Below are 27,246 nucleotides of genomic sequence, written 5' to 3' on the forward strand. Positions count from 1 at the left end.
CGGGTGAATGAGTATTTAATAAAGTTTCAAGTTTCCACCTGGCTCCCTCCTTGTCTCAGCTTTGGGCCCTGGTGGCAGGGCTGGTCAAATCAGGCTCTTAGCTCTGTATCCCTGGCACAAACTCCACTGAGCCTTGGTGCTGCATTGATGACACTGCCCTACCAGGGGCACAGGTGGGAGGAAGCCCAGGTGTGAGATAAGCCCTGAGGAGCTGCCGGGGCTTCTTTTCCACACTGGTCAGGTGGGCTTTCGGGTGGCCAAGCAGGACCAGTGCGACCACTGCTCCAGGCTCTGGCTGGCTCTTAGGATGGTTTTTCCCCCTTACCACGTGGAGTCCCTCCAGACCCAGTCAGCTTCTCCACATGGGGAAAGCCCCACATTGTAGGAGGACGGGGTGCCTTTGCCAAGATTACTGAGGGTCTCTGGTGCTAAAGTCCTGGCTGTGGTAACCACCTTTGGGGTGCCCACTGAAAACTGCATGGTGTAACCAGACCAACCCCAACAGGAAGGAAGGGATGTGGGAGAAGGGACTTGGTGGAAAGAGTCTTTGGGTTTGACCTCTCCTGCCTGGGAACACTGCGAGAATTGGAGGTTCCCGAGCCCCTTTTGCATCAGGAATGGAACCCTCTCCCCCAGCCCAAGCATCCCCTCCTGGGATGCCTAGCAAGCTCCTGTTTACTCTTGCCACCTGCTCCTTGGAGGCAGAGGGGGCGGGGCATGCCCCAGGGAGGGGGTGGGGTGCCTCAATTGCCTAAACAGGCACCTTCAACATCCATGATCCCTGCTCCTGGCAGGGGTGTGTCCCAGCCTTGATGGGCATTGGATCTAAAGAAAGTGGAAGCACCGCTGTGGAGGGCCCTGAATCCCAAGCCTCTGCTACCCCACCACAAGAGTCACCCCTGTGAGCTTCAGAAACAGTCTGGCTCTTCAGGGCCAGTGGGCCCCAGTGGGCAATGCTCTGAGTGCCTCTTAGAGCCAAAGCCCAGAGGACAGGGAGGCAGCAGATCACGTGCCAGGTCCGCCTGACCTGGAGAGGTGCCCTGGCCCAGTTCCTCCTCCAGCTTTGTGTTACTGCCTTTGTTTTCTTCTGCTTGGGAGGAGCCCCACCACCACAGTAATGTTAGATGGCACTGAGGGAATGCTTTGTCCAGTGCCTACTCTCTGCTTTACATGCATTCTCTGACCTCCCAGCTCTGTGAGGTGGGTATTTGTCCTGCTTTACCAATGAGGAAACTGCTCAAGGAGGCTAAGTAACTTACCTAAGACGCGGTAAGTGTGGAATTGAGACAGGAGACCCCCCCCACACACACACACCTGACTCCAAAGTCAGGATGGACTGACATTCTCCCTCAGCACGCTGCCTCTGGCAGCCCTGGAGGCCAGGCTGAACACGCCAGGGCTCCAGCTCTCTGGGCTTTGGTCCTCAGCTGCCTTGCCCGAGTGGGGCTACTGAGCCCTGCAAGAGCAACAGGCTGGTTCCTGCCAGCACAGGCGGCCCGAGAGCAGACAGGTGGAGCTCTAGCTCCGCGCCTGGGCTCCTCTGCGGTCTCTGCAGCCGTTTGCATTTCCTGAAACCGGATCTGGGTGTCAGAGCCGCCCCCAGGCCGGGCGGGCGCCTCAGCCATGGCCCTGCGCAAGGAGCTGCTTAAGTCCATCTGGTATGCTTTCACCGCGCTGGACGTGGAGAAGAGCGGCAAGGTCTCCAAGTCCCAGCTCAAGGTGAGGGGTACCAGGGCCCAGGGGAGGATGGCAGACACACCTCATCAGCCCCTGCTGCCTGAGCCAGGCATGAATACTGCTACTCTCGGGGCACCCAGTCATCCAGAGGCCCAAGCCTGGAGTCGGGGCCAGTACTGGGTGACTGCTGCCCACTGTCCAGAAACGAGGGGGTACGTGCAGAGCCACTGCCCCTCAACTATCGGAGGGTGGAGGTGGCATCGTAGGGTTCTGAGGGCCACGGGCCAGGTGACATCTCAGACTCCATGTGATGAGCACACATCTCCCCAGAATCAAGCTTGGGCACGTACCCTGTTCCTTCCTGCCGCTTCCTCCTGGCTTTGAAGAAAAACAGTTAGCTAGTACTTGTCAGTCACTTCCTCCGGGAGCTGAGAGAGGCTTACAGAGCCTTTCCCGGCCACACCAGGCCAGCTCAGTCACCTTTGGCAGAACAGCGCCTCTGAAGCCTGCTTCCCAGGTGGGACAGCTGGGAAGGGGCTTACAGTGATGCCCAGCTTCCTCTCCTCCTTCCCCTCCCCCCACATATTAGGGGAGGAAATTGTTACCTTAGGCCTTGAGACCTCAGCCAGGGACAGGCTGGAGTCTGAGCCCAGGAAGAGCCCCATCAGTGATTTCCCTAAAGGTCATTGGCCCTAGACAGTTCCTGCTAGGCCAAAAAGTTTCCTTCCTTCCTCCAGTTAATTGGGTTAATTCTGTCTTCTCCACCCTAGTTAGTGGGTAAGAAGCAAGGCCCTAAACCAGCAATTTTCAACTGGTGTGCTGCAAGAATTTTTAAAATGTGCAATACCTGCCCTGGCCCATTTGGCTCAGCGGTTAGAGCGTCAGCCCGCAGACCAATGAGTTGAGGGTTCGATTCCAGTAAAGGGCACGTACCTTGGTTGCAGTTCGTCCCGGCCCTGGTCAGGGTGATGCAGGAGGCAACCAGTTGGTGTGTCTCTCTCACATCAATGTTTCTCCCCCCTGCCCCACTCTATCTGAAGATAAATAGAAAAATATCCTTGGGTGAGGATTTAAAAAAAACAAAAACACACAATACCTGACTATTGAGTCAGAGGCACTGACCTCATTTCTTTTAGATTTTGAAATTTAAAAATGACAACAGCCAACACAATAGCTGCCCGGTGTGAAGGAATCAAAATTATACTTTTTGTTTGTCAGATCAGCAAAAAAAAAAAAGCATATATAGTTTTTGGTGCGCCACAGAATTTTAGTAATTAGTTTATGTGTGCCATGAGATGAAAAGGGTTGAGAATTGCTGCCCTAAACTATTGGAACTAGAGAACAGTGAGAAACGAGGGCAGGGTAGGCCTCAGCTCTCTGGGACCTGTCTTAGGGACTTACTCATTCACTCTGCAAATATTTATTGACCACCAACTATGTACCTGGCATGAAGCCAAAGCCCTAGAGTCCTGCTGTCTCCCCTGGGCACCCCCAAAATAGGGGTACAGTCGCAAGAAAACCTCCATTCTTAATGATCAAGGTAGGAGGTGCCTAGAAACCTGAGAGAAATAAATGGCACTAGATAGGTGTTATCCCCGTCCCCATTCCAACACCCTATCTTGATGAACTTGAAGGCAGTGTAATTGGATGTCGCAAACTGTTTCTATCTCGTAATCTATCCCTTGTGAACATCCAATAAATGATTCTTGACTTCCCCAGGAAGGAGAGTCCACTACTGCTTTTGATCATCTGAGAGAATCCCTACAGACAGGTTCTTCCTTATATTCTACTTAAATTCTTTTATTGCAAATCATGTCATCTAGTGGGGCCTTCAGTTTAGACAGAAGAAACACAGATCATCCAACATCCATCTCTGCTTGACCCTCTGTCTTGGCCTCTAACTGGGCCAGTGCCTGCTCCCCACGCCCACAGGTTGAGTATTTGCAGGGAAGATTCCATGGGTAGCTTGCATACTTGAACTATTTGTTGTCTGTAGCACATCGCAGCTCATACTGAGCCACTGCCAGCAGCCTCTTTGGTCACATGAGGTCAATGGTTGATTTCTTTTTCCGCTCGACAGAAAACTGGTTCACTCTGGGAATCTGAGCGAGCTGTGAGAGTCTCAGGCAGATGGTGGGTGGGGCAGAAATGTAGAGCCCATGTCATCAGAGGTGGACACTAGAATGGGAGGAAGTAGTGATAGTGTTGGGGGTGGGGATGCCGGAAAGGCAAAGGAGTAATAGAGAAGTGGTCAGAAGGCGGAGGAAGAAGCAGATGAGAGAGATATACCAGCAGGGCCCACCCTCTCCCCTAAGAAGCCATGGGGAGAAGGGAGAAGGTTGGAGTGAGCCTCTCCTCACTAAAACTGTCCCTGGCCTGGGAGTCCTTGGTTGGGACCAAGCAGGAAAACTGCACCAGCCAGAGCAAGCTACATGTGTCTATGACAGTCACCACTTTTGCCCTGACGTGTTGGTAAAAGGGCTGCCGCTGTCTGTCTGGGCAAAGCGATACTGAGGTCAGAGGGAAGAGGAAGAACAGCAAGTCCTCTGAGAAGTCAGGAGTCAGGAGGGTTTTCTCTGGAGAAGAGAAGGCTCAGGGGTGAGGTCAGATGAGTTTTTCTCTCTCTTGTAGAAAGTACAGTGGTCCAGCTGGACTGAGAACACTAAAAATAGACCAATGGGAATGACATTTCTGGATTTGGGTTGAACACAAGATTTCTCAGGAGTTGATGACTGAGTTTTTGTAGGGTCCCCAGAACCTCCTTCTCTAAAGAACTTTGGGAGCAAGTAGTCCTGACAGGGCTGCAGGGAGGAGAACCTTGGGGAGTCTGGGCTTCCTAATGGCCACACCTTCTTCCCTAGGTGAGCAGCTTTGGTTTAGGCCTAATGGGAGATCAGGTGAGAATCTGGCCTCCTCCATCCTGGACTGCCAGGCCTGGGGTGCGGGGCCTGGGACTGGGGATGTAGGTAGAACATCATGTCTCTGGCTGGATGAGGATCTTAGGAGGTAGCAAGCCTACCACTTCCCCTTGACTGACAAGATCTGGGGAGGGCAGGGAGGGCGAGCTGGGGCCTTCCCTGCCTGGCCTGGGGAGGCTCCTGAACCTCCAATAGGCACTCAGGGCAGTCCTAAGGTTGCTGGCCTCCTCTGGAGAGGGACAGTACCTTCTTCTTGGTGGAGGGAAAGTTAAGAACAACTCCAGGAATCTGCTGGCTGGGCCATCAGCTTGGCCCTGACCTGGTCTCCTCAGGGGGAGGATGGCTTCATGATGTGCAAACCTCTTGACTCAAAGCCACATAGGCTGAGACCAGTATCACTCCCCAGCTGGGTGATCTTGGGAGAGTCACCACCCTCTCAACCTCCAGTTTCTCATCTGTAAAGCCCTAGGGTGGAACTGGGGTCACTAAGCTATCCAGCTAACAATCTACAAAAATACATTTTTTTTTTTCCATTTTTTGTACAGATAGCGTGGGAGGGAGAGAGAGGAAGGGAGAGAGAGAGAGAAACATCGACGTGAAGGGACACATCGAGTGGCTGCCACCCGCACGACCAACCAGGGCCGGGGACAAACTGCAACCGAAGTACGTGCCCTTAGTGGGAACCGAACCTGGGTCTCTCCGGACCGCAGGCCGACGCTCTAACCGCTGAGCCAAACTGGCCAGGGCTACAAAAATAAATTTTAACAAAGTACATCAAGTAGGTGAAATTGAGCCTTGATGCGACTTGCCTTTCCCTTTTGAGCCTCTTTCCTGTGATGCGTACACCCAACCCTTCCAGCCCCCTCCTCTCGGCTCTCACCTTGGGAAATTCCCGGGGCTCCTCCCTCGCGACAGCAGCTAAACTTTAGCACCTACTGGTTGAGAAGAAGACATTCAGTAACTCTTAAAAAGGATCTGCGTATTTTAAAAGAATCACTTAGTACCTAGATACATTTAAAGACTATAGGCCACGTAGGAGGGGGAGAGAGAGAGGAGAGAGCTTGACCGTTCACTCTTTCTGCAGTCACCGCTGGGTGCTTTTATGGGTCCTCAAACCCCCTGTATCCGCAGCTACTTCTGAAGGCTGGAAACTGCAGGACCGTGGGCATGGCACCAGCCCCAATCCCTGCACTTGAGGGGACTTCAGGCCCCCAGAGGATAACCACTCCCCCACATGCCTCCAGAGGACAGTGCATAAATGAAGCCTCTTCAAGGTCAATGACTGTCAACCCAGAGGTCAGGGGCTACCTGGGTGGGTGGGGGAGCCGGTGGGAGTTTTCTGAGGGAGGCAGAATGGCAGCTTGTGAACTACAGACACCTGGACCCCACCCCAGGAAACTCTGAGTCAGTAGATCTGGGCGGGCCCCAGCATATTTCAGTTTCCCCGGCTCCCCAGATGATTCTGATTCTCAGCCAGAGCCAGTGTAGCAGAGAGATCAAGAGCAGGGCTTCAGTCTTCCTTCAGCAGACACTTTATCTCTCTGAGCCTTGATGTCCTTATCTGTCAAATGAGCATAATGAGAGGCCCTGCCTGCAGGCGGGCGCGAGGACTGACCTGCTCGTGCGGCCTGCATCCTGGCCATTTCCTTTCCAGCGTGACCCTCTTGTGGTCACACCCACTCCCCGCCCCAGCCCCCACCGCACCCAGGCACCGGAAACCTGGCAGTCTGAGGTCTGCAAAGCTCTCTGGGGAGAGGCCCTGAGCCCTCAGTGTCTAGAGCCTTGAATTCCTTTGTCCTGACATCAGATCCTCTGCCCTGGGCCCGTCAGATCCCACTGACAAAAGGTACAGGTGAGCAAGGTAGGTCTTAGAGGACAGTGTGGGCGAATAATCCAAGGAGAAAAATAGCTCAAATAATCTGTGCTGCTATGGGGCAGGTTCTATCCTGCCCTGTTCTAGGGAGTTGAAAATACTCCCAGTGAGATTAAATTGCTCCGAGAGATTCAGTCCACATATGTCTGACTTTGTCATTTTTCCTATTTCTCCCCATGAAGCATTTAAGGTCATTTAATAGATTTATTAAGTGTCTACTATGGGCCAGACCAGTGAATAAGACAAACAGAAATAAATCCCACCCCTTGGGGTGCTAGCACTGCAGTCAGAGAACATAATGAGTGTGCACGTAACACTCAAGAACACATAAGCAAAATCAGTGTGAAGGTGTACCGTGATGGAAGCTGATGTACAACGTGGAGGGACAGAAGGCTGAAATGGGGATGGAGCGCGGGTTAGAGAGGATGGGGTTACAGATTCAAATAAGATGCTCAGAGAAGCCCTCCCTGAGAAGTTGACATCTAAGGAAAATTTGAAAGGAAGAGAGGTTGTGAACCCTGCTGTGACCTGGGAGAAGGATGTTCCAGGCTGAAGGGAGCGCAGGTACAATGGCCCTGGGGCAAGAGGGTGCCTGGCTCATCTGAGGAGTGTCCAGGGACACTGGAGAGCAGTGAGCGGGGGTTAACGGCAGAGAAAGTGTAGCAGGCCAGGTCACATGGCCTAAGGCTCTGGAAGGACTTGAAAATTTACTCAGAGAACAATGGAGAACCATTGGAGCACTTAAATTAGACTTAAGAATCAGTCAAAAATATTCAGCTTGTGGGGGCCCTTGCCCTGAGTTTGGAGTCAGGGCTGAGATTCGAGCCCTTCCTGTCCTCAAGGAGTGTGGGCACCCGGCAGTGCTCACACAGAGAACAGCGAAAGAATATTACAGAGCAACCTAATAACGGGGTATATCAATAAGGGTGGCTAAAGGCACCTTTTGTTTTTTAGCTGTAGTATTCATTTTTATCATAAAAACAATATATGCTCCTAGTTATTAAAAAATCAAAGTGCAGCCCTGGCTGGTTTGGCTCAGCAGTTAGAGAGTTGGCCCAAGGACCGAAGGGTCTTGGGTTCAATTCCAGTCAAGGGCACGTACCTGGATTTCAGGTTTGATCCCCAGCCCCAGTTTGGGTACAGGAGGCAACCAATCAATATGTCTCTCTCACATCAATGTTTCTCTCTCTTTCTCCCCCCGTTCCATTCTATCTTAAAATCAATGGAAAAATATCCTAAGATGAGGATTAACAAACAAAAAAATCAAAGGGCAGAAGAATATAATACTTTAAAAGATAAAATTTATTATAAAACATGTTACTGGTTGATAAGATTCTAAGACAAACGGCATGTTAAAGAAGAGGAAAGTGCCCAGCGGGTGTGGCTCACTGGATTGAGCGTTGTCCCGTGGACTGAGGGGTCTTGGTTTGATTCCCGGTCAGGGCATGTGCCTGAGTTTCGGGCTTGATCCCCAGTAGGGGGTGGTGCAGGAGACAGCCAATCAATGTTTCTCTCGCAGATTGATGTTTCTATCTCGCTCTCTTTCCTCCTTTCTCTCTAAAAAGAAAAAATCAGTAAAAACATATTTTTAAAAAATTTTAACATATTTTTTCTTTATTGATTTTAGAGAGAGAGGAAGAAAGAGGGAGGGAGAGAGAGAAACATTGATGAGAGAGAATATTGATTGACTACCTCCTGCATGCCCCCGACTGGGGACTGGGTTCACAACCTGGGCCTGTGTCCTGACTGGGAATCGAACCGGTGACCTCTTAGTGCATGGGTTGATGCTCAACCACTGAGCCACACTGGTTGGACTATTTTTTAAAATTTAAAGAAGGTGGTCATGCCTCCCCTCCCTGGAGGTGTGGTGAGGTGATAAGCTATTAACAGTTTGCTGAGTTGTCTAGATTTTTCCTATGTACAAATAAAAATATTAGGTTCAACAATATGAAATTGCTGACATTTTACTGTTTTGACTTACTAAACTAGGAGTTTGATATGATCCAACCTAATCTTTTATTTTTTTAATCCTCACCATTAGATATTTTTCCACTGATTTTTTTTTTTTTTTTTTAAGATAGAGTGGGAGAGAGAGAAAAATATTGATGTCAGAGAGATACATGGATTGTTTGCTTCACGCAGGACCCTCACCAGGGCTGGGGATCAAACCCAAAACTGAGGTATGTGCCCTTGACCAGAAACTGAACCCGAGACTCTTTGGTCCTTGGGCTGACACTATAACCGTTGAGCCAAACCATCCAGGGCATGGTTCAACCTAACCTTTGCACACACATTTGTTTTACAAACATTTTATCCTACAACTTGCTTTTTTCACCTGCCAGGATATTGTGTATAGCTTTCCATGTCTGTTTATACAAATGTAATAATAATAATAATAATGATTCACAATTTTTGTTAAGCAATGCACTATGTATGTTCTGTGTCAGCCCATGGGCCAAAGAGTCGCAGGTTTGATTCCTGGTCAAGGTCACGTACCTGGGTTGCGTTCAATCCCCGGCCCCTGATGGGGTCAAGCGGGAGGCAACTAATTGATGTGTCTCTTTCACATTGATGTTTCTCTCTCCTTTCCTTCCACTCTGTCTGAAAATCAATGGAAAAATATCTAATGGTGAGGATTAACAACAACAACAAAAAGATGTGCTTTAAGAGGCTTAAAGAAGCCCTGGCTGGTTTAGCTCAGCAGTAGAGCGTTGGCCCATGGACCAAGGAGTCACGGGTTCGATTCCGGTCTAGGGCATGTTCCTCGGTTGTAGTTAGTCCCTGGCCCTGGTATGGGTCATGCAGGAGGCAACCAGTCAATATGTCTCTCTCACATTGATGTTTTTCTCTCTCTCTCTCTTTCTCCCTCCCACTCAATATGAACAAAAATGGAAAAATATTCACCAAGGGGTGAAGATTAAAAAAAAAAAAAAAGGCTTGAAGATAAGGACATGGATATTTTCAAAAGAGGCCAGGAGGCAATAGGTAGAAATATATAAAACTCTTAGAATAACACTTGTCCCTTCAGAAGTGGATATTTCTCTTGTGTTAGTCACCCTGGATTGTAAGTGGCATTGAGCCAGTGGCACCTCTTAGAGTGGGGATTAGTATCCTATGATCATAGATGTATTAGTCAGGTCTTTTCTGGATATAAATGATGGAAACCCAGCTCAAAATAACTAAAGGGAGATGGTTTTTATTGGCTCACATAACCAAAACTCTAAGCATGGCATTGACTTCAGGCATGGCTGGATCTAGGTTCTCATATGATGACTCTCTTCATCACTTGACTCTGCTTTTTTCACTACTTATTCTAAAGCAGGCACTTTCCACAATGGGACAAAGATGTCAGAAGCATGTTATCTTCCAACAACTTAACAATTTCATGAAAAGAGTATACCTGTTTTTCACTAGAGGAAGCGAAAATCCTAGGGCTGATTCTCATTGGCCCAGATTTGGTCATGTGCCCTTCCTTGAATCAATCACTATGACTTTGATGTGCCTGCCCTTACAGACAGTGGAGTAGAGGTGCAATACCATAGATACTGAGAATGGAAGAGAGGTAGTTCTCAAAGGGAAATCAAGTCTTTATTACCAAAATAAGGGAAGGGGGCAGAGTTCATGAGGAAGAAACTTCAGCTTTTTCCTAGAACAAGAGAAAGCAAAACCAAAGATGGCATAGGAGATCATTTGAAGAATGTGGGAAAGAGTGTTGGAGCGGGGATCAGGGATGGCTGCCCAGAGGGAAGTCAGGGAAAGAAACACGCGGATGTTCTGCCGAGCCCCACAACATCCCACTTTGCCAAGTTGAACCTGAGACCCGAGAACATTGAGAAGTCTCAGTCCCTTCCCCCTCCTCTCACAGTGGAATAAGGACATGAAGACCTGGCACACATGCCCTCTCTAGATGCTGCTGGCTCCTACCTCAGAGGGGCTGATCCACTGATGGTGGTGGAACCAGCGGTGAAATATAGCAGTTATTGACGGCCTTTGGTGTGCAGGAGAGGACATAGATGCTGCGGGACATAAAGATGAAGAGTCTCCAGAATTCACAGTCTAGTAGAAAGAGAGGCTCAGGATCAATATTCATTCTAGTAGGGAGGCAGCCGGCAGAGCCAGACACACCTAGTTCCACCTCGGTCCTGCCAATATTACTCTTAATCTCTCCAAGTCTCGTGTCTTTATCTGAAAACCAGGGATACTGATGCCTGTGTATCACAGCTGTGGAGATTACACGAGGTGTAGAAAGCACCTCATGTACTGCTGGCACACAGTGCGTGTGCAATAGTAACTCATCATCCAGGCTGTCTGTGATAAGTGCGATAATACAAATGCCCCAAGGCGATTTAATTTTTTTCTTGATTTCCTTATTCAAACTTGAACCTCTTGGTTCTAATATCACAGGTGTGTTAACCAACCTGTGCTTCCCCTTCATACCATCATGGCCTCCATCCCTCTAGGACTTGCCCTCCCTATCTGCCCCCCTCAGACGCCTTTCAGGATCTTTCCTCTGAGCCCTCTCCAGCTCCCTTCCATCTTCAGAAGGCCAGTGACTGGAACCACACACACGGCCCGATGGCACACCTGGCGCTAGGCACCCTGCAGCCTGAACACGGAGGCTTTGACGGGAACTGATCCGTTCGGGGCTTCTGCCCGGAGATGACAGCCGCCTCCCTGCAGGCAGCCCAGCATCGCAGGAAGTACTTGGGCTTTGGGATCGCAGAACTGTATTTGAATCCCAGGCTCTTGCTGACGGTGGCTCCTTGGGCAGTTACTGAATCCCTTGGGCCTCAGTGTCCTTGTCTGCAGAAAGAGGACCGGTCCCCCACCTAGTGAAGTGGCTAAGAGCATGGCTGCCTGGGTTAGACCCCAGCTCTACCAGCTCTCTGACCTCTGACCTGGGGTGAGTTAATGTCTCAGGGCCTAGGGATTTTCTTTATCTCTAAAATGGGGATATTAACAGTTATTATGAGGGGTAAGTGAATTACATGTAAAGTGCTTAGCTCAGTTCTCAGTGCATAGTAAATGTATATGTTTTAGTTTTGTTTTTGTCTTTTTGAGGTATAATTGACATTTAACATATTAGTTTCAGGTGTACAACATAGTAATTCAATATTTGTACATACAGTAGACCCTTGAACATGGTTTGAACCACTTATATGAGGATATTTTAAAATAAATATACATTCAGCCCTCCCTATCTGCAAATTTTACATCTACAGATTCAACTAACTGCGGATCAAAAGCAATATTTCCAATCCATGGTTAGGGATCCGTGGATGCAGAGGGACAAATGTATGCATTGTTCTACACATTTTATGTAAGGGACTTAATTTAGCATCTGTGGATTTTGGTATCCATGGGGGTCCTGAAACCAATCCCCCATGGATACCAAGGGACAAGAGACAACTGTAGTTAACTATTTTGTTTGTTTGTTTTTTAATCCTCAGCTGAGGACATTCTTCCATTTTTTTGTTCAGATAGAGTAGGAGGGAGAGAGAGGAAGAGAGAGAGAGAGAGAAACATCGTCGTGAAAGGGACACATCGAGTGGCTGCCTCCCGCATGACCCAACCAGGGCTGGGGACAAATTGCAACCAAGGTGTTGCAATTTGGTGCCCTGAGAGGGGAAAAAAACCCAGGTCTCTCTGGACCGCAGGCTGACGCTCTAACCGCTGAGCCAAACCGGCCAGGGCTGTTTGTTTTTTTAAATTTTTTTTTCTTTATTGATTTTTTTAGAGAGAGAGAAAGGGAGAGGGAGAGGGAAATAGAAACATCAATGAGAGAGAACATCAGTTGGCCGCCTCCTGCATGCCCCCCACTGGGGATCAGGCCCACAACCTGGGCCTGTGCCCAGACTGAGAATCCAACAGGCTACGTCTTGGTGTATGGGTCAATGCTCAACCACTGAGCCACACCGGCCAGGCTGTAGTTAAGTTTTTGAGGAGTCAAAAGTTATACTTGGACCTAGCCGGTTTGGCTTAGCAGTTGAAGCGTTGGCCCACGGACCAGAGAGGACCCAGTCGGTTCCCGCTAAGGGCACGTACCTCGGTTGCTGTTTATCCCCGGCCCTGGTTGGGTTGCGTGGGTGGCGACCACTTGTTGTGTCTCTCACATGTCGATGTTTCTCTCTCCCTCTCTTTCTCCCTCCCTCCTCTCTCTCAAGATAAATGCAAAAAAAATGTCCTCAGGCGAGAATTTTAAAAAAAAGTTATACTTGAATTTTTTACTTCATGGGGGTCAGGGGGTGTTGGTGTTCCTAACCCCACGATGTTCAAGGGTCAACTGTATTGCAAAATGATTTCCACCACAAGTCTAGTTAAAGTCTGTCACCATGCAGAGTCACAAAAAGTTTTTCTTGTGATGAGAACTTTTAAGATTGACTCTCTTAGGAACTTTCTTTTTTATTTCTTAATAGTTTATTTATCAAGAGAACTATTCCTTTTTTTTTTTATCCTCACCTGAGGACATTTTTCCATTTTTGTTCAGATAGAGTGAGAGGGAGAGAGAGGGAGAGAGAGAGAGAGAAACATCGACGTGAAAGGGACACATCGAGTGGCTGCCTCCCACACAACCCCACCAGGGCCGGGGACAAACTGCAACCAAGGTATGTGCCCTTAGCGGGAACCGAACTGGGTCCTCTCTGGTCCATGGGCTGGTGCTCTAACCGCTGAGCCAAATCGGCCAGGGCAAAAGAACTATTCCTTAGCTCAAATATTCATGTTTCATAGTCCAGGAACATAGGTCAGTAACGAACTTCCACGGAATTCAACCCAAAGAAATTCTTTACATTCCAAGGTCACTTTGCACTCCAAAAGATACCAGCCTTCTTCATCTCAAACTCTTTCATGAAACCATAGTTTCTCTAGAAGTCTTCATGTGCCTTCTCTTTTGGTTCAGCCACAGCGAACTTATAGAAATCTGCAACTGGAAGGACACAGTGATTGGTCCAATGACATGAAATCACAGACACTTGGCCAGAAGGCCACACATCTGAGGTTTTGTCAAAACACTGGAAGTGGTTGAGCGTCGATCCACGCACCAAGAGGTTGCTGGTTCAATTCCTGGTCAGGACACATGCCCAGGTTGTAGGCCTGATCCCCAGTGAGGGGCATGCAGGAGGCAGCCAATCGATGTTCTCTCTCATCGCTGTTTCTATCTCTATCTCTCTCTCTCACTTCCTGTCTCTCTAAAATCAATAAAGGCAAACAAATTTAAAAAACAAAACAAAAACACTGGAAGACATGGTAGTTCTTTTTTCTTTCTTTTTCTGTTTTAGATAGAGTGGAAGGGAGGGAAGGAGAGAGAGAGAGAGAAACATCAATGTGAGAGAAACACATAGATTGGCTGCCTCCCACATGATCCTGACTTGGGCTGGGTATTGAACATATAATCCAGGTATGTGCCCTTGACCAGGAATTGAACCTGAGACTCTTCAGTGTCTGGGCCAACACACTAACCACAGAGCCACATGGCCCAGGGTGACATGGTAGTTCTTTTCTCCTCAACACCAACCTCCTTCCTGATGGAGAAATGGACTCTTAGCAATGTTCAAATATGCAGTATAGTACTATTAATTATAATCACTAAGCTGTACAGTGTATCCCCATGACTTGTTTTATAACTGGAAGTTTGTAACTTTGACCCCCTTCACCCTTTTCCCCCACTCCCACGCCCTACCTCTGGCAACCATCAATCTATTTTCTGAATCTATGAGAGTTTTTTGTTTTGTGGATTCCACATATAAGCAAGATTATACATACTTGTCTGTTGATGTCTGGCTTTTTCACTTAGTGTAATGCCCTCAAGTTTCATTCATGTTGTTGCAAATGGCAAGATCATTCTTCTTTTTTGTTTTTAATCCTCACCCGAGGACACCTTTGCATTTATCTTCAGAGAGAGTGTGAAGGGGAGAGAGAGAGAGAAAAACATCGATGTGAGAGAGACATATTGATTGGCTGCCCCCCTCACAACCCTGAGCAGGGCCGGGGGGGACTGAACCAAAACCGAGGTACGTGCCCTCAACCAGAACGAACCCACGACTCTTTGGTCTACGGGTTGACGCTCTAACTGCTGAGCCAAACTGGCTAGAGCAAGATCATTCTTTTTTATGGCTGAATGTTATATATATGTTCTAGTTATGACTGATTTGAATACTGTGTGCAGAGGACTTAGCCAGGATGGGAATGGGGACAAACAGCGCGGTGGGGGCTGTCCTTTGGCCCAGTTTGGATGGGGTGCAGGAAGGCTAACTGCCACTCTGTCTCAGGTGCTCTCCCATAACCTGTACACGGTCCTGCACATCCCCCATGACCCCGTGGCTCTGGAGGAGCACTTCCGTGATGATGACGACGGTCCTGTGTCCAGCCAGGGATACATGCCCTACCTCAACAAGTACATCCTGGACAAGGTGGGGCCCGGCATGGGGGAGGCACCTCTAATCTCTCCCCACTTCCCAGCCAGCACCCCAATGCATTTATTCCCGCTATAAACTACTTCTGTCTCCTCTGTACATCTGCTCCCCCATTTCCATCCTTCACTTCCCAGCCACTAGCCCCCTGCTTGCCCCCCTTAATTCACCTTCGGTCCCGCTCATCTCTCTCCTGGCCTCCTCCTTTCCCATAGCTCCCCCCCCCCAGCCCAGGCCCCCCTCCAGCTTCCAGTGTAACCTGTACAACGCGCTCTGCAGCTCCCCCAGCACCCTCCGCTCCTCCCCGCTGTCACCTATCTCCTCGGGCTTTTCTTGACTGTCCATACCCTCCTGGCCTCCCCTTCTTTCTCTTCTGAGCTAGGGGGCTAGAGTTTGTCTGTTGGCAGGGAACTTGAGTGGGTGTGGAGGTGTGTGTCGGTGGGTAGGGGTGCCAGACAGTCGGAACCAGCTAGTTACCTGGTAATCCGCTCAGGGAGTCCTCAGGGGACCCGGGCCTGGCCAGGTGGGAGCAGGAGGGTAGAGGACCTAGAAGCCATTGGGAGCCGGTGCAGGGTGGAGCCGGGCTGGGGCAGCCTTCCTGGCTGACCTGCAGGCCCGGTGGCAGGTGGAGGAGGGCGCCTTTGTTAAGGAGCACTTTGACGAGCTGTGCTGGACCCTGACGGCCAAGAAGAACTACAAGGTGGATAGCAACGGGAACAGCATGCTCTCCAACCAGGACGCCTTCCGCCTCTGGTGCCTCTTCAACTTCCTGTCTGAGGACAAGTACCCTCTGATCATGGTTCCTGATGAGGTGAGGGTGGTGGCAGCTGCAGGGATGAATCACTTGGGGCCAGGCCTCAGCAAAGCCTGGAGGAAGCCAAATAGTCAGTGTCCTTTCCAACGTCCCCTTTCTTCTCTGCCTTCTCGTGCCAGTGCCGTCCACACCCAGGTGTCTCCAGGTGCCCATAACTGCCCGCATCAGAACACCTGCGCCTTCTAGCCGAGCCCAACTGCCTTCCCTCGGGCTCTGCTGGCCCTCCCAGTGGAAAATGTCTGCCAGTTCTATTTACAGAGGTGTAAAGGCCTGATACGTTATTGGGCATTTAAGAGCAAAAACATTTATGATCAAATGGCAGGATTTTAGGCACTGGCAGTCGGAGAAGGGTGCTCTGTGAGGGGAAGGGAGGCCTTTCTGGGGCATCGCTCCAGCTACTCCAGGTTGACGGTCCCTTCCTGCCTTCCACAGTACAGGGAGCGCAGGGGCAGGCTCAGCGCAGGGCCCGGGGGGGTCCTGGAATCTCACCCTCCTCCTCGGCTCATCGTGAAGCCAGGGCATGCGCCCCCCTTTTCCAGTCCACCTGCCCCCTCCTTCTGTTCTCCACCCGGCTCCTATCTCAGCTGTCTCCTGACCCTTTAGTCTCTTGGCTGTGAGGATGCCAGGGCGAATTCAGGTCTTCAGGTGAGGGTAGCCAGGGGAGGGCTCCTCTGTGGTTACAAGCAGTACTGGCATGCCTCATGGCTCTCAGACTTGTAACCTCACTGCTGTTTGTGGGAGCCCTGAACTCCCGGCTGAGACCCAGTAGCCCCAGAGTGAAAGTCTCGAGGGAGTTTCTCAAGAAGCTGCTGGGGCAGGAGAGGAACATGTGTCCATCTACACTGACACCTGGGTTGGCGCCCTTGCCAGACCCCTGCCAGTCAGGGCAAGGTGGCCTCTCAGGCTGCAGGCTGCTGTGATCAACATGCAGTGTGAACTAACTGCAGCAGGATGTACCCCAACCACCACTTCCTGTTCCTCTCTCACAGGTTTCCTGTCCCTGCTCTGCTCCCTCACCCTCCCATCGGGAGGGTCCCCAGGGCTGGGGCTCGGAGTAGGACTCACATGGGGTTCAAGAGGTTTGAACCAAGTTCTGCCTGCCACCAATTTGCTGTGTGATTTAGAACAAGTCACTTCCCCCTTTGGGCCCCAGTTATGTCATCTGCTAAGTATTGGATGAGAGGGCCCTTGCACCCCCTCTGATATTTTCTGTGCCTTGCTGCCTCTCCCTGGCCCCCAACCCACAGCTCTAACCTTCACTTGCCCTTAATTTAAGGCAGGAAGGAGTGAGACTGGGGTTTGGGGAATGGGAGAGGATGCCTGAATTGGGGTTGGGGCTCCAGGATCCCCTCCCAAATCTCTACTCTGGTGTCTACTGGTTTGGTCCTCTACTCACACCCTCAATCCCTGTTTCTGGTCACCTCTGCCAGGCTCTGGGAACCAGATGGGAGCGCCCCCTAGTGTTGGTAGCTGCAACACTGCCTGGGCAGTCACCAGGCCTACCCTCTCCCCCTTCAGGTGGAGTACCTGCTGAAGAAGGTGCTCAGCAGCATGAGCTTGGAGGTGGGCTTGGCGGAGCTGGAGGAGCTGCTGGCACAGGAGGCCCAGGCAGCCCAGACCTCCGGGGGACTCAGTGTCTGGCAGTTCCTGGAGCTCTTCAACTCTGGCCACTGTCTGCGAGGCGTGGGGAGGGACACTCTCAGCATGGCCATCCACGAGGTCTACCAGGAGCTCATCCAAGATGTCCTGAAGCAGGTCAGACCAAGCTGGGAACTAGGGGAGGACCCCAAGGAGGAGTGAAGGGGGGCAGTGAAGCCTCTGACTTTGCTCTGGCTGGCAGGGCTACCTGTGGAAACGAGGTCACCTGAGGAGGAACTGGGCAGAACGCTGGTTCCAGCTACAGCCCAGCAGCCTCTGCTATTTTGGGAGTGAAGAGTGCAAAGACAAAAGGGGTACTATCCCCCTGGACGCGCAGTGCTGCGTGGAGGTAAGGGGACAGGTGAAGGGGTGCAGCACACCTCAGGGCCCAGGTCCTCAGTGTGGTATGAGGGCAAGAGGGTCAGGAGGGCAAATGGAGAAAAGCCAGTGACAAATTTCTGCCAAATATACCTGGGAACCTCAAGGCCACTCTCACCCATCTCAGGCTTTTTAGAAAGAAACAAAACAAAAACAAACAAACAAACAAACAAAAATTGCAAAGGAAATACCAAAGTCATTGGTGAATAACGTGGATTTTGCTAAAGATTTCAGAGGAGGCAGCTTACACTGCACAGCCAAACTTTTCTCAAAATCCTCTTTAAAGGTCTTTCTCTTTCACCCCAATCCCACTCCCTTCGGCAGCTCTATACCTGCCCTTTCTCTGCACTCCTCCTCTTCCCCCGTCCCCCTCCTCCCCTGGCTCTGTCCATTACTATTTTAGAGGGTTAAAACAAAATAATTTTTTTAATTGTAGTAAAAATATATGTATAACATGGAATTTGCCATTTTAACCATTTTTTATTTTTAAAAATCTTAATTAATTAATTTTTTTACAGATGTTTCTCTTTTATCCCCATTGACACCCTCCACCCCACCCTGCACCCCCCCATTATTGTCTATGTCCTTGTTTACATATACATGTGTAAAAGTTCTGTGGTTTATCTCTTCCCTCCCCCCACATCCACCTCTTCTGAAGTTTGTCAATCTGCACCCCACTTCCATGTCTCTAGGTTTACTTTGTTCCTCAGCTTGTTTTGTTCATTATATTCCACAGATAAGTGAGATCATGTGATATTTGTCTTTCTCTGATTATTATTATTTTTTAATCCTCACCTGAGGATATTTTTCCATTTAACTGCAGATAGAATGGGTGGGAGAGAGTGAGGAAGAAAGAGAGAGAGAAACATCGATGTGAAAGAGACACATCGATTGGTTGCCTCCTGCATGGCCCTGACCAGAGCCAGGGACAAACTGTAACCAAGGTAAGTACCCTTGGCCAGCATTGAACCTGTGACTCTTTGGTCTGAGGGCTGATGCTCCAACCGCTGAGACAAACCAGCCAGGGCTAACCATTTTAAATGTACACTTCAATAGCATTAAATATATTCACAATGTTGTGAAACCATCACCATTGTCTATTTCTAAAACTTTTTCATCATCCCAAATAGAAACTCTGTACCCATTAAGTAATACTTTATCCCTACCCACCCTGGCTTTCTGTCTCCATGAATTTGCATATTCTATATACCTCATATAAGTGGAATCATACAGTATTTGTGGGGTTTTTTTGTATCTGGCTTATTTCTCTTAGCATAATGTTTCCAAGTTTCATCCATGTTGTGGCATGGATCAGAAATTCATTCCTTTTCATGGCTGAATAGTATTCCATTGTAAATATACAACATTTTGCTTATTTTATTTGTTGCTAGACATTGGGTTGTTGCCATCTGTTTGCTATTATGAATAATGCTGTCATGAATATCCATGTACAAATTTATGGATAGAGATGTGTTTTCATATCTCTGGGTGCATATCTAGGAGTAGAATTGCTGGATCATAGTGTTACTCTGTTGAACTCTTTTTGTTTGTTTGTTTTTTATTATTATATTTTTTAAATCCTCACCTGAGGAGGTTTTTCTATTTTTGTTCAGATCCAGTGGGAGGGAGAGAGAGAGAAAAAAACGTCGATGTGAGAAAGACACATTGACTAGCTGCCTCCCTCATGACCCCGACCAGGGGTTGGGACAAACCAAAATCAAGGTACATGCCCTTGGCCGGAATTGAACCCGCAACTCATTGGTCCACAGGCCAGCGCTCTAACCGCTGAGCCAAACCTGTCAGGGCATTCTGTTGAACTTTTAGAGGAACAGCCAAACTGTTTTCCATAATGGCTGCACCATCTTACATTCTCACCAGCAGTGTATGAAGGTTCCAATTTCTCCACATCCTCACCAACACTTGTTATTTCACATTTTAAAAAATTATTATAGCCACCCTAGGCTCTGTCCATTCTTAAATGAGGACACAGGTGTCACTGTGGAAAGAACACAGATCTAGGCAGAAATCTCAACTCCACAGGCAGCATGAATTGGGCAATTTCCTGGACCTCTTAGAGGCTCAGTTTCTTTCTCTGTAAAGTGGAAATAATGCCTGCCTGGCAAGGTTGTCTGGGAGGCGTGAAAAAAATGATGCATATAAAACACTAGTACAGCCCTGGCCAGTTTGGCTCAGTGGTTGGAGTGTTAGCCCTCAGACCAAAGAGTCATGGGTTTGATTCTGGCCAAGGGCACGTACCTCGATTTTGGTTCATCCCCAGGCCTGGTCGGGGTTGTGCAGGAGGCAACCAGTCAATGTGTCTCTCTTATCAATGTTTCTCTCTCTCTCTCTCTCTCTCTCTCTCTCTGAAAATAAATGGAAAAATGTCCTGCCCTGGCCGGTTTGGCTCAGCGGTTAGAGCGTCGGCCTGCGGTCCAGAGAGACCCGGGTTCGGTTCCCGCTAAGGGCACGTACCTCGGTTGCAGTTTGTCCCCGGCCCTGTTCGGTCGTGCGGATGGCAGCCACTCGATGTGTTCCTTTCACGTCGATGTTTCTCTCTCTCTGTTCCTCTCTCTCCCTCCCACTCTACCTGAGCAAAAAATGGAAAAATGTCCTTGGGTGAGGATAAAAAAAAAAAAAAAAAAAAAAAAAAAAAAAAAATGTCCTAGGGTGAGGATTAAAACCAAACAAACAAAAAAACTAGTACATACTCTTGAACATAAGAAGCTCAAAACATGGGAACTATTATTTTCCACTAGAATGTAGCTTAGGGAAGGCAGGGATTTGGTCTGTTAGGCACACTTCAGTATCCCAAATGCCTAGAACAATGAGTGGCACTCAGTAGACACTTCAAAATATCTGTGAAATGAATGAATGGAGAAGGTTCTCAACAGGCAGGGCCATGTGAAAACGAATAGCCTGGATAATGAGGGCCCTGTCACTGAAGGTGTTCAAGAATGATCTGCGTACTGAGTGGCATCTAGATGCTAGGCCCCATGGAGAGTACCAATATGAACACAGCACACCCACCTTCAAAGAGCAAAGGCTACAAGAGTTGTGGGGACACAAGTAACCCCCATAACTAACTCCAGGCTGGCCTCAGGTTCCTGGCAGACAGAGTGGGAGGGTTCAGCGGGAGGGGGAGGGGCTGGAGCTGGAGCACCCCTGAGGCAGGGCCGGTGTGGCCCTGAGCCCAGTGAAGCCAGCCTGTCTGGGGCCACCTGCCCTCTCCCAGGTGCTGCCAGATCGCGAGGGAAAGCGCTGCATGTTCTGTGTGAAGACGGCTTCCCGCACGTACGAGATGAGCGCCTCGGACACGCGCCAGCGCCAGGAGTGGACCACCGGTGAGTGGCTCACGGAGGCTGGGCCTCAGTCGCCTCATCTGTGTAGCGGGGGTGATAACATTTTGCCCAGCGGGAGGCTGGAGAGGACTCGAGCGACTCCTAGGGCCTCTTTCCAGCATCGGGCCACTTCGAGCCTCCCTGCCCCAAGCGAGGCCCCTGCTGACCCGCTCCCACTCCGTCCGCAGCCATTCAGATGGCGATCCGGCTGCAGGCCGAAGGGAAGACTTCGCTGCACAAGGACCTGAAGCAGAAGCGGCGCGAGCAGCGGGAGCAGCGGGAGCGGCGCCGGGCAGCCAAGGAGGAGGAGTTGCTGCGCTTGCAGCAGCTGCAGGAGGAGAAGGAGAGGAAGCTGCAGGAGCTGGAGCTGCTGCAGGAGGCGCAGCGGCAGGCCGAGCGCCTGATGCAGGAGGAGGAGGAGCGGCGCCGCAGCCAGCACCACGAGCTGCAGCAGGCGCTCGAGGGCCAATTGCGCGAGGCCGAGCAGGTGGGGCCGCCCTAGGAGCTGAGGCGCTGGTTGAGGGGTGCAGCGAGGCGAGGTCCGGGAGCTGAGGGCCGTGGGCGGAGCCCGTGGGCTGAGGGATGGTGGCGGGCTTGGAATGTGGGACTGTTAGGGTAGAGCCGGTAGGTTTGAAAGATGGGCATGGGGCGGGGCCTGTGAGATAGGGAAAGGTGGAGGGTGCAGGAAACGGCTGAGGAATGGCTTGAGGGAAGAGATGGTGTGGGGCGGGCCTAGCCGACGGTGGGTGGGGCCGGAGCTGGGGGCTAGGTGTAGAGTGGGGCCGGGTCGGGGGCGGAGCTTGGATGAGGAGCCGCTAAAGACATCATTAGGGGTGAATTTGGATTAAGGTTGAAATAGGTTGGACTAAACTGGATCTGAGTTTACAATGAAACCTGTTTGGGGAATGCAAGATGGGAGGAAGGAGGGTCAAAGTGGAGGCGGACTCAGCGTGTAGAGGCATTCGATTTAGGATTTAAGACATCTAGAACTGGAGTCAGAGACACGTGGATTCATTCCCAGCTCTGCCTCTTAGAAGCTCTGTGATCTCAAGCAAGTTGCTTAGCCTCTCTGTACCTCAATTACTTATCAGTGACATGCTGATGCTAGTAGAACTTTGCTGGTAGAGGTATGGTGAGGATCAAACGAGGAAACAGTTGTTATTATAATTATTATAATTATAGTCACTCCCTTCCTAGCACTAGCCTTAATTATAATCAAAACACATTCTGTTATCATACATAATAATTATTATTGAGGCTGGTGCTAAGAAGGGGGTGACTTGAGACCCCTTCCCCATGCAGCTCTGTTCCCTGATCATTATCTGACTAGTCAGGCTCTCAGAAAGGAATCAGATCAGGAAACCCTGACATGAAGGAACTCCCCAGACTCACCTGGAGATAACTAGTTGGCCGGCCTAGCAGAACCCTGGGGAAAGGGCACCATACCTGCCGCCTCCCACCCCTTTGATCCGGCTCTGCGTCCCTGCAGGCCCGGGCCTCCATGCAGGCTGAGATGGAGCTGAAGGAGGAGGAGGCTGCCCGGCAGAGGCAGCGCATCGAGGAGCTGGAGGAGATGCAGCAGAGGCTGCAGGAGGCTCTGCACCTGGAGGTGAAAGCTCGGCAGGACGAGGAGGCCGTGCGCCTAGCCCAGACCAGGTAGGACGGAGGGACCCCTCTCATTCCCCTTCGTGGCTCCCCCATCGTCCCACTTGCTGAGCACCTGCCAGGTGCCTTGGCTCTGGAGACGACAAAGTGCACGCCCGCAGGCTGCTGGAGGAAGAGGAGGAGAAGCTGAAGCAGCTGCTGCAGCTGAAGGAGGACCAGGAGCGCTACATCGAGCGGGCGCAGCAGGAGAAGCAAGAGCTGCAGCAGGAGATGGCGCAGCAGAGCCGCTCCCTGCAGCAGGCCCAGCAGCAGCTGGAGGAGGTGCGGCAGAACCGGCAGAGGGCGGACGAGGACGTGGAGGTGAGACCTAGGGTGGGGCAGGGTCAAGGTTCGGAGTGAGAGGGTTAATGTTCATGTTCCCAGCCTTTCCTCAAACCCTGGCTCCTCCTCCTCCTCTGGCTGTGGGACCTCGGAGAATTGCCTGACCTCTCTGAGTTCAAGTCCCTCATCAGGGAAGGGGGACTAGTAATAACATTTCTATGAAGATTGAACGAGAGAATATGTAATATTTAGTATATAGTAAGGTATGAAGAAACATTAGCTGCTATTTTTATCATTATTATTAATCTGGGTAAAATTTTTGTTCCTACTCTTCCAAGACCATATTTTGCTATCCCTGCATTTTGCATCCACTCCTTGGAGCCCCAAACTCCACAGTAGAGGGTTTTTCTATTTTGAGGTTTTGTTTTGTTTTTTTAATAGTGTTTACTGCCCTGGCCGGTTTGGCTCAGCAGCTGGAGCATCGGTCTCCGGACCAGAGAGTCCTGGATTCGGTTCCCACTAGGGGCACATACAAAAAAAAAAAAAAAAAAAATAGTGTTTACTTTATTTTGCTTTGTTGTCTTACATGGTCATTGTAAAAAAATTTCATTATATAACAGAAAGGGAAAGTTCCTCTATGATCCCACCACCCCACTGCTAACAACTGGGTGAACATTGGAGCAGAGGATTTTTTGTTTTGTTTTGTATTTAATGTTTTTATTGATTTTTGAGAGAGAGAGGAAGGGAGAGATAGAAACATCCATTGGCTGCCTCCTGATTGCCCCCTACTGGGGATGGAGCAGGATATTCAGGCAATCCAACCGGGACCTGTCAGTCCATGGGGCAACACTCAGTCCACGGAGCCACACTGGCTGGGCTGGAGCAGAGGTGTTGGCATTAGTTCCTGCAGAGGTGGTGTGGTACAGTGGTGTAGAGGTCCATGTGTGTCCCCGGCAAGTCATTTAACCTCTTTTGCACTTGTTTGTTGTTAACTTCTGCTCTGGAAGTTAAATAAGATAATAAATATACTTAGCACATCTTAGCTGCTTAATAAATAGAAACTATAATTATGATTATTTTTGACCCTTTGGTGGGGGTCTTGAGTTCCCTGAAATTAGATACTAAGTCTGTACTTATACATAACTCTGTGAATATTCATGAGTTTTTCTGAGGAGATATTAGTAGCCTTTGTCACATTCTATTTTCTTAAAATATGTTTTTATTAATTTTCTTAGAGAGAAAGGAAGGGAGAGAGAGAGAGAAACATCCATGTGAGAGAAACATCAATCGGCTGCCTCCTGCACACCCCCTACTGGGGATTGAACCCGAAACCTGAGCATGTGTCTTGATCATGAATTGAACTGGGACCTCTCAGTCCATGGTACTGATGCTCAGTCCACTGAACCACAGCAGGCAGGCACCTTTGTCACATTCTAAACGGCCTGTGCCCCCTGTCGTGGAGAATGGCTCTGACCCACTCCCCACTGGTTCTGCCCCACAGGCTGCCCAGCGGAAGTTGCGCCAAGCCAGCACCAACGTAAAACACTGGAATGTCCAGATGAACAGGCTCATGCATCCAATTAAGCCTGGAGGTGAGAGGGGGGTAGACCCTGGAGCTATTCCTGGAGTGAGGAGGGAGAAGAGAGGGCAAAAGGGATACTTCCAGATCTATAGAGCCTACAGGACTAAAGGTCAGAGGGTTCTCTTCTTCCCCCAGGGCGGAGTCAAAGCCTGTCAACCTCTCACCTTTGCATGTACCTTTCTCCTAACTCATGCCTGCCTTTTCTCTGCTAGACAAGCGTCCCACCACCAGCAGCTCCTTCACAGGCTTCCAGCCCCCTCCACTTACCCGCCATGACTCCTCATTAAAGCGCCTGACCCGCTGGGGATCCCAGGGCAACAGGACTTCCTCACCCAGCACCAGTGAGCCGCAAAAGTCCCTCAATGGTGGGGATGAGGCTCCCATCTTGGCTTCCACCCCTCAGGAAGATAAACTGGACCCAGAACCAGATAATTAGCCTCTGCTAGCCTCTTTCCCCCCAACCTTATGCCCACCAGGACCTGGCCACAGCTGGCCTGTGGGTGACACTGGCCCCTGCAAGAGGGAGCTGAGGACCTGGTGTCAGGGGCGAGGCTCTCCAGCCATGAAACAGTCCAGAATGGAACCTCATTTATTTTTGGCATCAGCCCCAAGCCCCAGACCACTGAGGCTGTCTGGGATGTTGATCCTTGAAAACTTGATCCTGTGCCTTAACCTCGAGGATGCCCTGGGCTGGAAAAGAATAAACAAGTAAGCCAAGGGCCATCTGCCCCCAGACTGCCACCAAGTTTGGAGGCATATTTCCAAATAAAAACTGTTTTTGGAGTGAATTATTGATCAGGTCTGTTGTCCATTTTTCCTATCATTTCCTCTCTTCTTCCTTCAAGTCAGTTATAGGTCCAAGAAAGAATAGGGTATATAGTCCAGGGGCTAGGAAAGTACACTCCACCACTTACTAACTGGGTGACTTTGATCAAGTTTCTCTACCTCTCTGTGCTTCAATTCCAATAATAACAATACCTACCTTATTGGGTTGTTGTGAGGATGTAAGTGCTTGGCACATAAACAAGCACTGTTATTAGTATCACCCAAAAGTATTTATTGATCATCTATTTTTCTATGCCCTGCAATTTCCCTGCTTATTTCATTCTCATGGCAACTCTGAGAGGTAGGTATTATCATTCTTGTTTTTCATGTGAAGAAATTCAGGCTCAGAAAAGTCAGGTAACTTGTCCAAAACCTTCCAAGCCTGCTTCTCTTCTATATTATCTGTTTATTGATTTTTTGAAAGAGAGAGAAAATGACAAAAATTGATTTGTTGTTCCACTTATTAATACATTCACTGGGTGATTCTTGTATGTGCCCTGACCAGGGATTGAACCTGCAACCTTGGCATATCAGGACAATACTTCAACCAACTGAGCTCCCCTGTCAGGATCTTCTCATATTATCTGATTCACTGACCTTGTTACCTAAGACAGAGATTTGGGGATCTAGGATGACTTGCTACCTCCTTCTCACCACCTCATGCAAAACCTGTCATCAAATCCAGTAGATTCTCTCTCCTTCATACTCTTATATCTATCCTTCATTCTCTATCTCCCTGGCCTTCATGTATCTTCCACCTGCATGCTCACCTTTGACTCCTCCATCTTGCCCCATATCTAATTAGTCTCCAAGTCCAATTGATTGGATTTTCTTGGTCACTCTCAACTTCACCCTTTTGGGGCCATGTCTCATGGCCGCTGCCTTACTCTGGCCCTCATCATCTCCCACCCAGATAAGAGCAGTAACTGGGTCTTCTTGCTTACTTCTCTCCCCATGGCCACCTCAGTGGGTTTTCTAAAGTACAGGTCTGTCTTTGACTCTTCCCACTTTTCAGTCTCTCAGTGATAACCTGGACAGTCAAGTTCACATCCCATATATTCCACAGGCATTCGAGGCCCATGAACATTTGGCCCAGGAGAACATCCTATGCCTCTGCTCTGTAAATCTACTGGCAGCTCCCTTCTCTTTCTTCCTCTGGGCTTGCACGTAGGCTGTTCTTTCCACTTTACTTCACGCAATAGCCCCGTAACTAGATGCTTGAGATCCTTGAGGGCAGGGACATATCTTCTTCCACTTAGGTCTCCAGTGCCTAGCACAGTGCTTGGCTATTAGGAAGCATGCAACAGAAGTTTTTAAAAATGAATTCATGGATAAATTTATTCTAAAATTAATGATTGGGTGTCACACAGCTTAAAAGGGATGAGGTAAGATTCAAACTCAAGTCCATTCATTTATTCAACCATTTAAGTTCTTGTTTTGTGCCAGGTATTGTGCTAGGTGCTAGCTATATGTCACAGAACAAAACAGGTAGAGCCCCTGCCCTCCTGGAACTTATGTGCAAAGTTCATTCATGTCCTTGCAAGTACACCAAACTCTATTGCAAAGAATGTCATTATAATCTATTTGAAGTGTCATGAAACAAAGCTGCCAGTATAACACGGTGCATATTGCAGGGATGGGAATTGAGGTTCAAACTCCAAGTGCAGTAGGAATTCAGGAAAAGGAGAATCATTAGGTAGGAACCGGGATTCAAGATAGCCCTTAACATTTTTTTTTAAATTCCTCACCTGAAGATATTTTTCTACTTATTATCAGATAAAGTGGGAGGGAGGGAGAGAGAGAGACAGAGAGGAACATCAATGTGATAGAGCCACATCAAATGGTTGCCTCCTGCACAACCTGACCAGG

At 49.5% G+C, this 27,246-nt stretch overlaps 1 protein-coding gene across 4 annotated transcripts; it reads left to right on the forward strand.

The window, feature by feature from the left end:
• Positions 1-1,579: 1,579 nt before the first annotated feature.
• DEF6 (DEF6 guanine nucleotide exchange factor) lies at positions 1,580-25,340 on the forward strand. Of its 4 annotated transcripts, none has more exons than XM_036248462.1 (11): positions 1,580-1,719; positions 14,736-14,876; positions 15,502-15,687; positions 17,209-17,445; positions 17,531-17,677; positions 20,939-21,047; positions 21,233-21,531; positions 22,534-22,700; positions 22,811-23,009; positions 24,472-24,562; positions 24,765-25,340. In XM_036248462.1, the coding sequence occupies exons 1-11, from the start codon at positions 1,624-1,626 to the stop codon at positions 24,986-24,988; spliced, it is 1,896 nt and encodes a 631-aa protein (XP_036104355.1). In that variant the 5' UTR covers positions 1,580-1,623; the 3' UTR covers positions 24,989-25,340. The 4 variants fall into 4 exon arrangements, with proteins under 4 accessions (XP_036104355.1, XP_036104354.1, XP_036104357.1 ...); XM_036248461.1 differs by lacking the exon at positions 1,580-1,719 and adding an exon at positions 5,345-5,891 and having other exon boundaries at positions 24,765-25,330; XM_036248464.1 differs by lacking the exon at positions 1,580-1,719 and adding an exon at positions 5,932-6,456 and having other exon boundaries at positions 24,765-25,330.
• The last annotated feature ends 1,906 nt before the right edge of the window (positions 25,341-27,246 follow it).

Source organism: Molossus molossus, unplaced genomic scaffold, assembly GCF_014108415.1.
Source record: "Molossus molossus isolate mMolMol1 unplaced genomic scaffold, mMolMol1.p scaffold_m16_p_8, whole genome shotgun sequence".
NCBI classification, from domain to species: domain Eukaryota; kingdom Metazoa; phylum Chordata; class Mammalia; order Chiroptera; family Molossidae; genus Molossus; species Molossus molossus.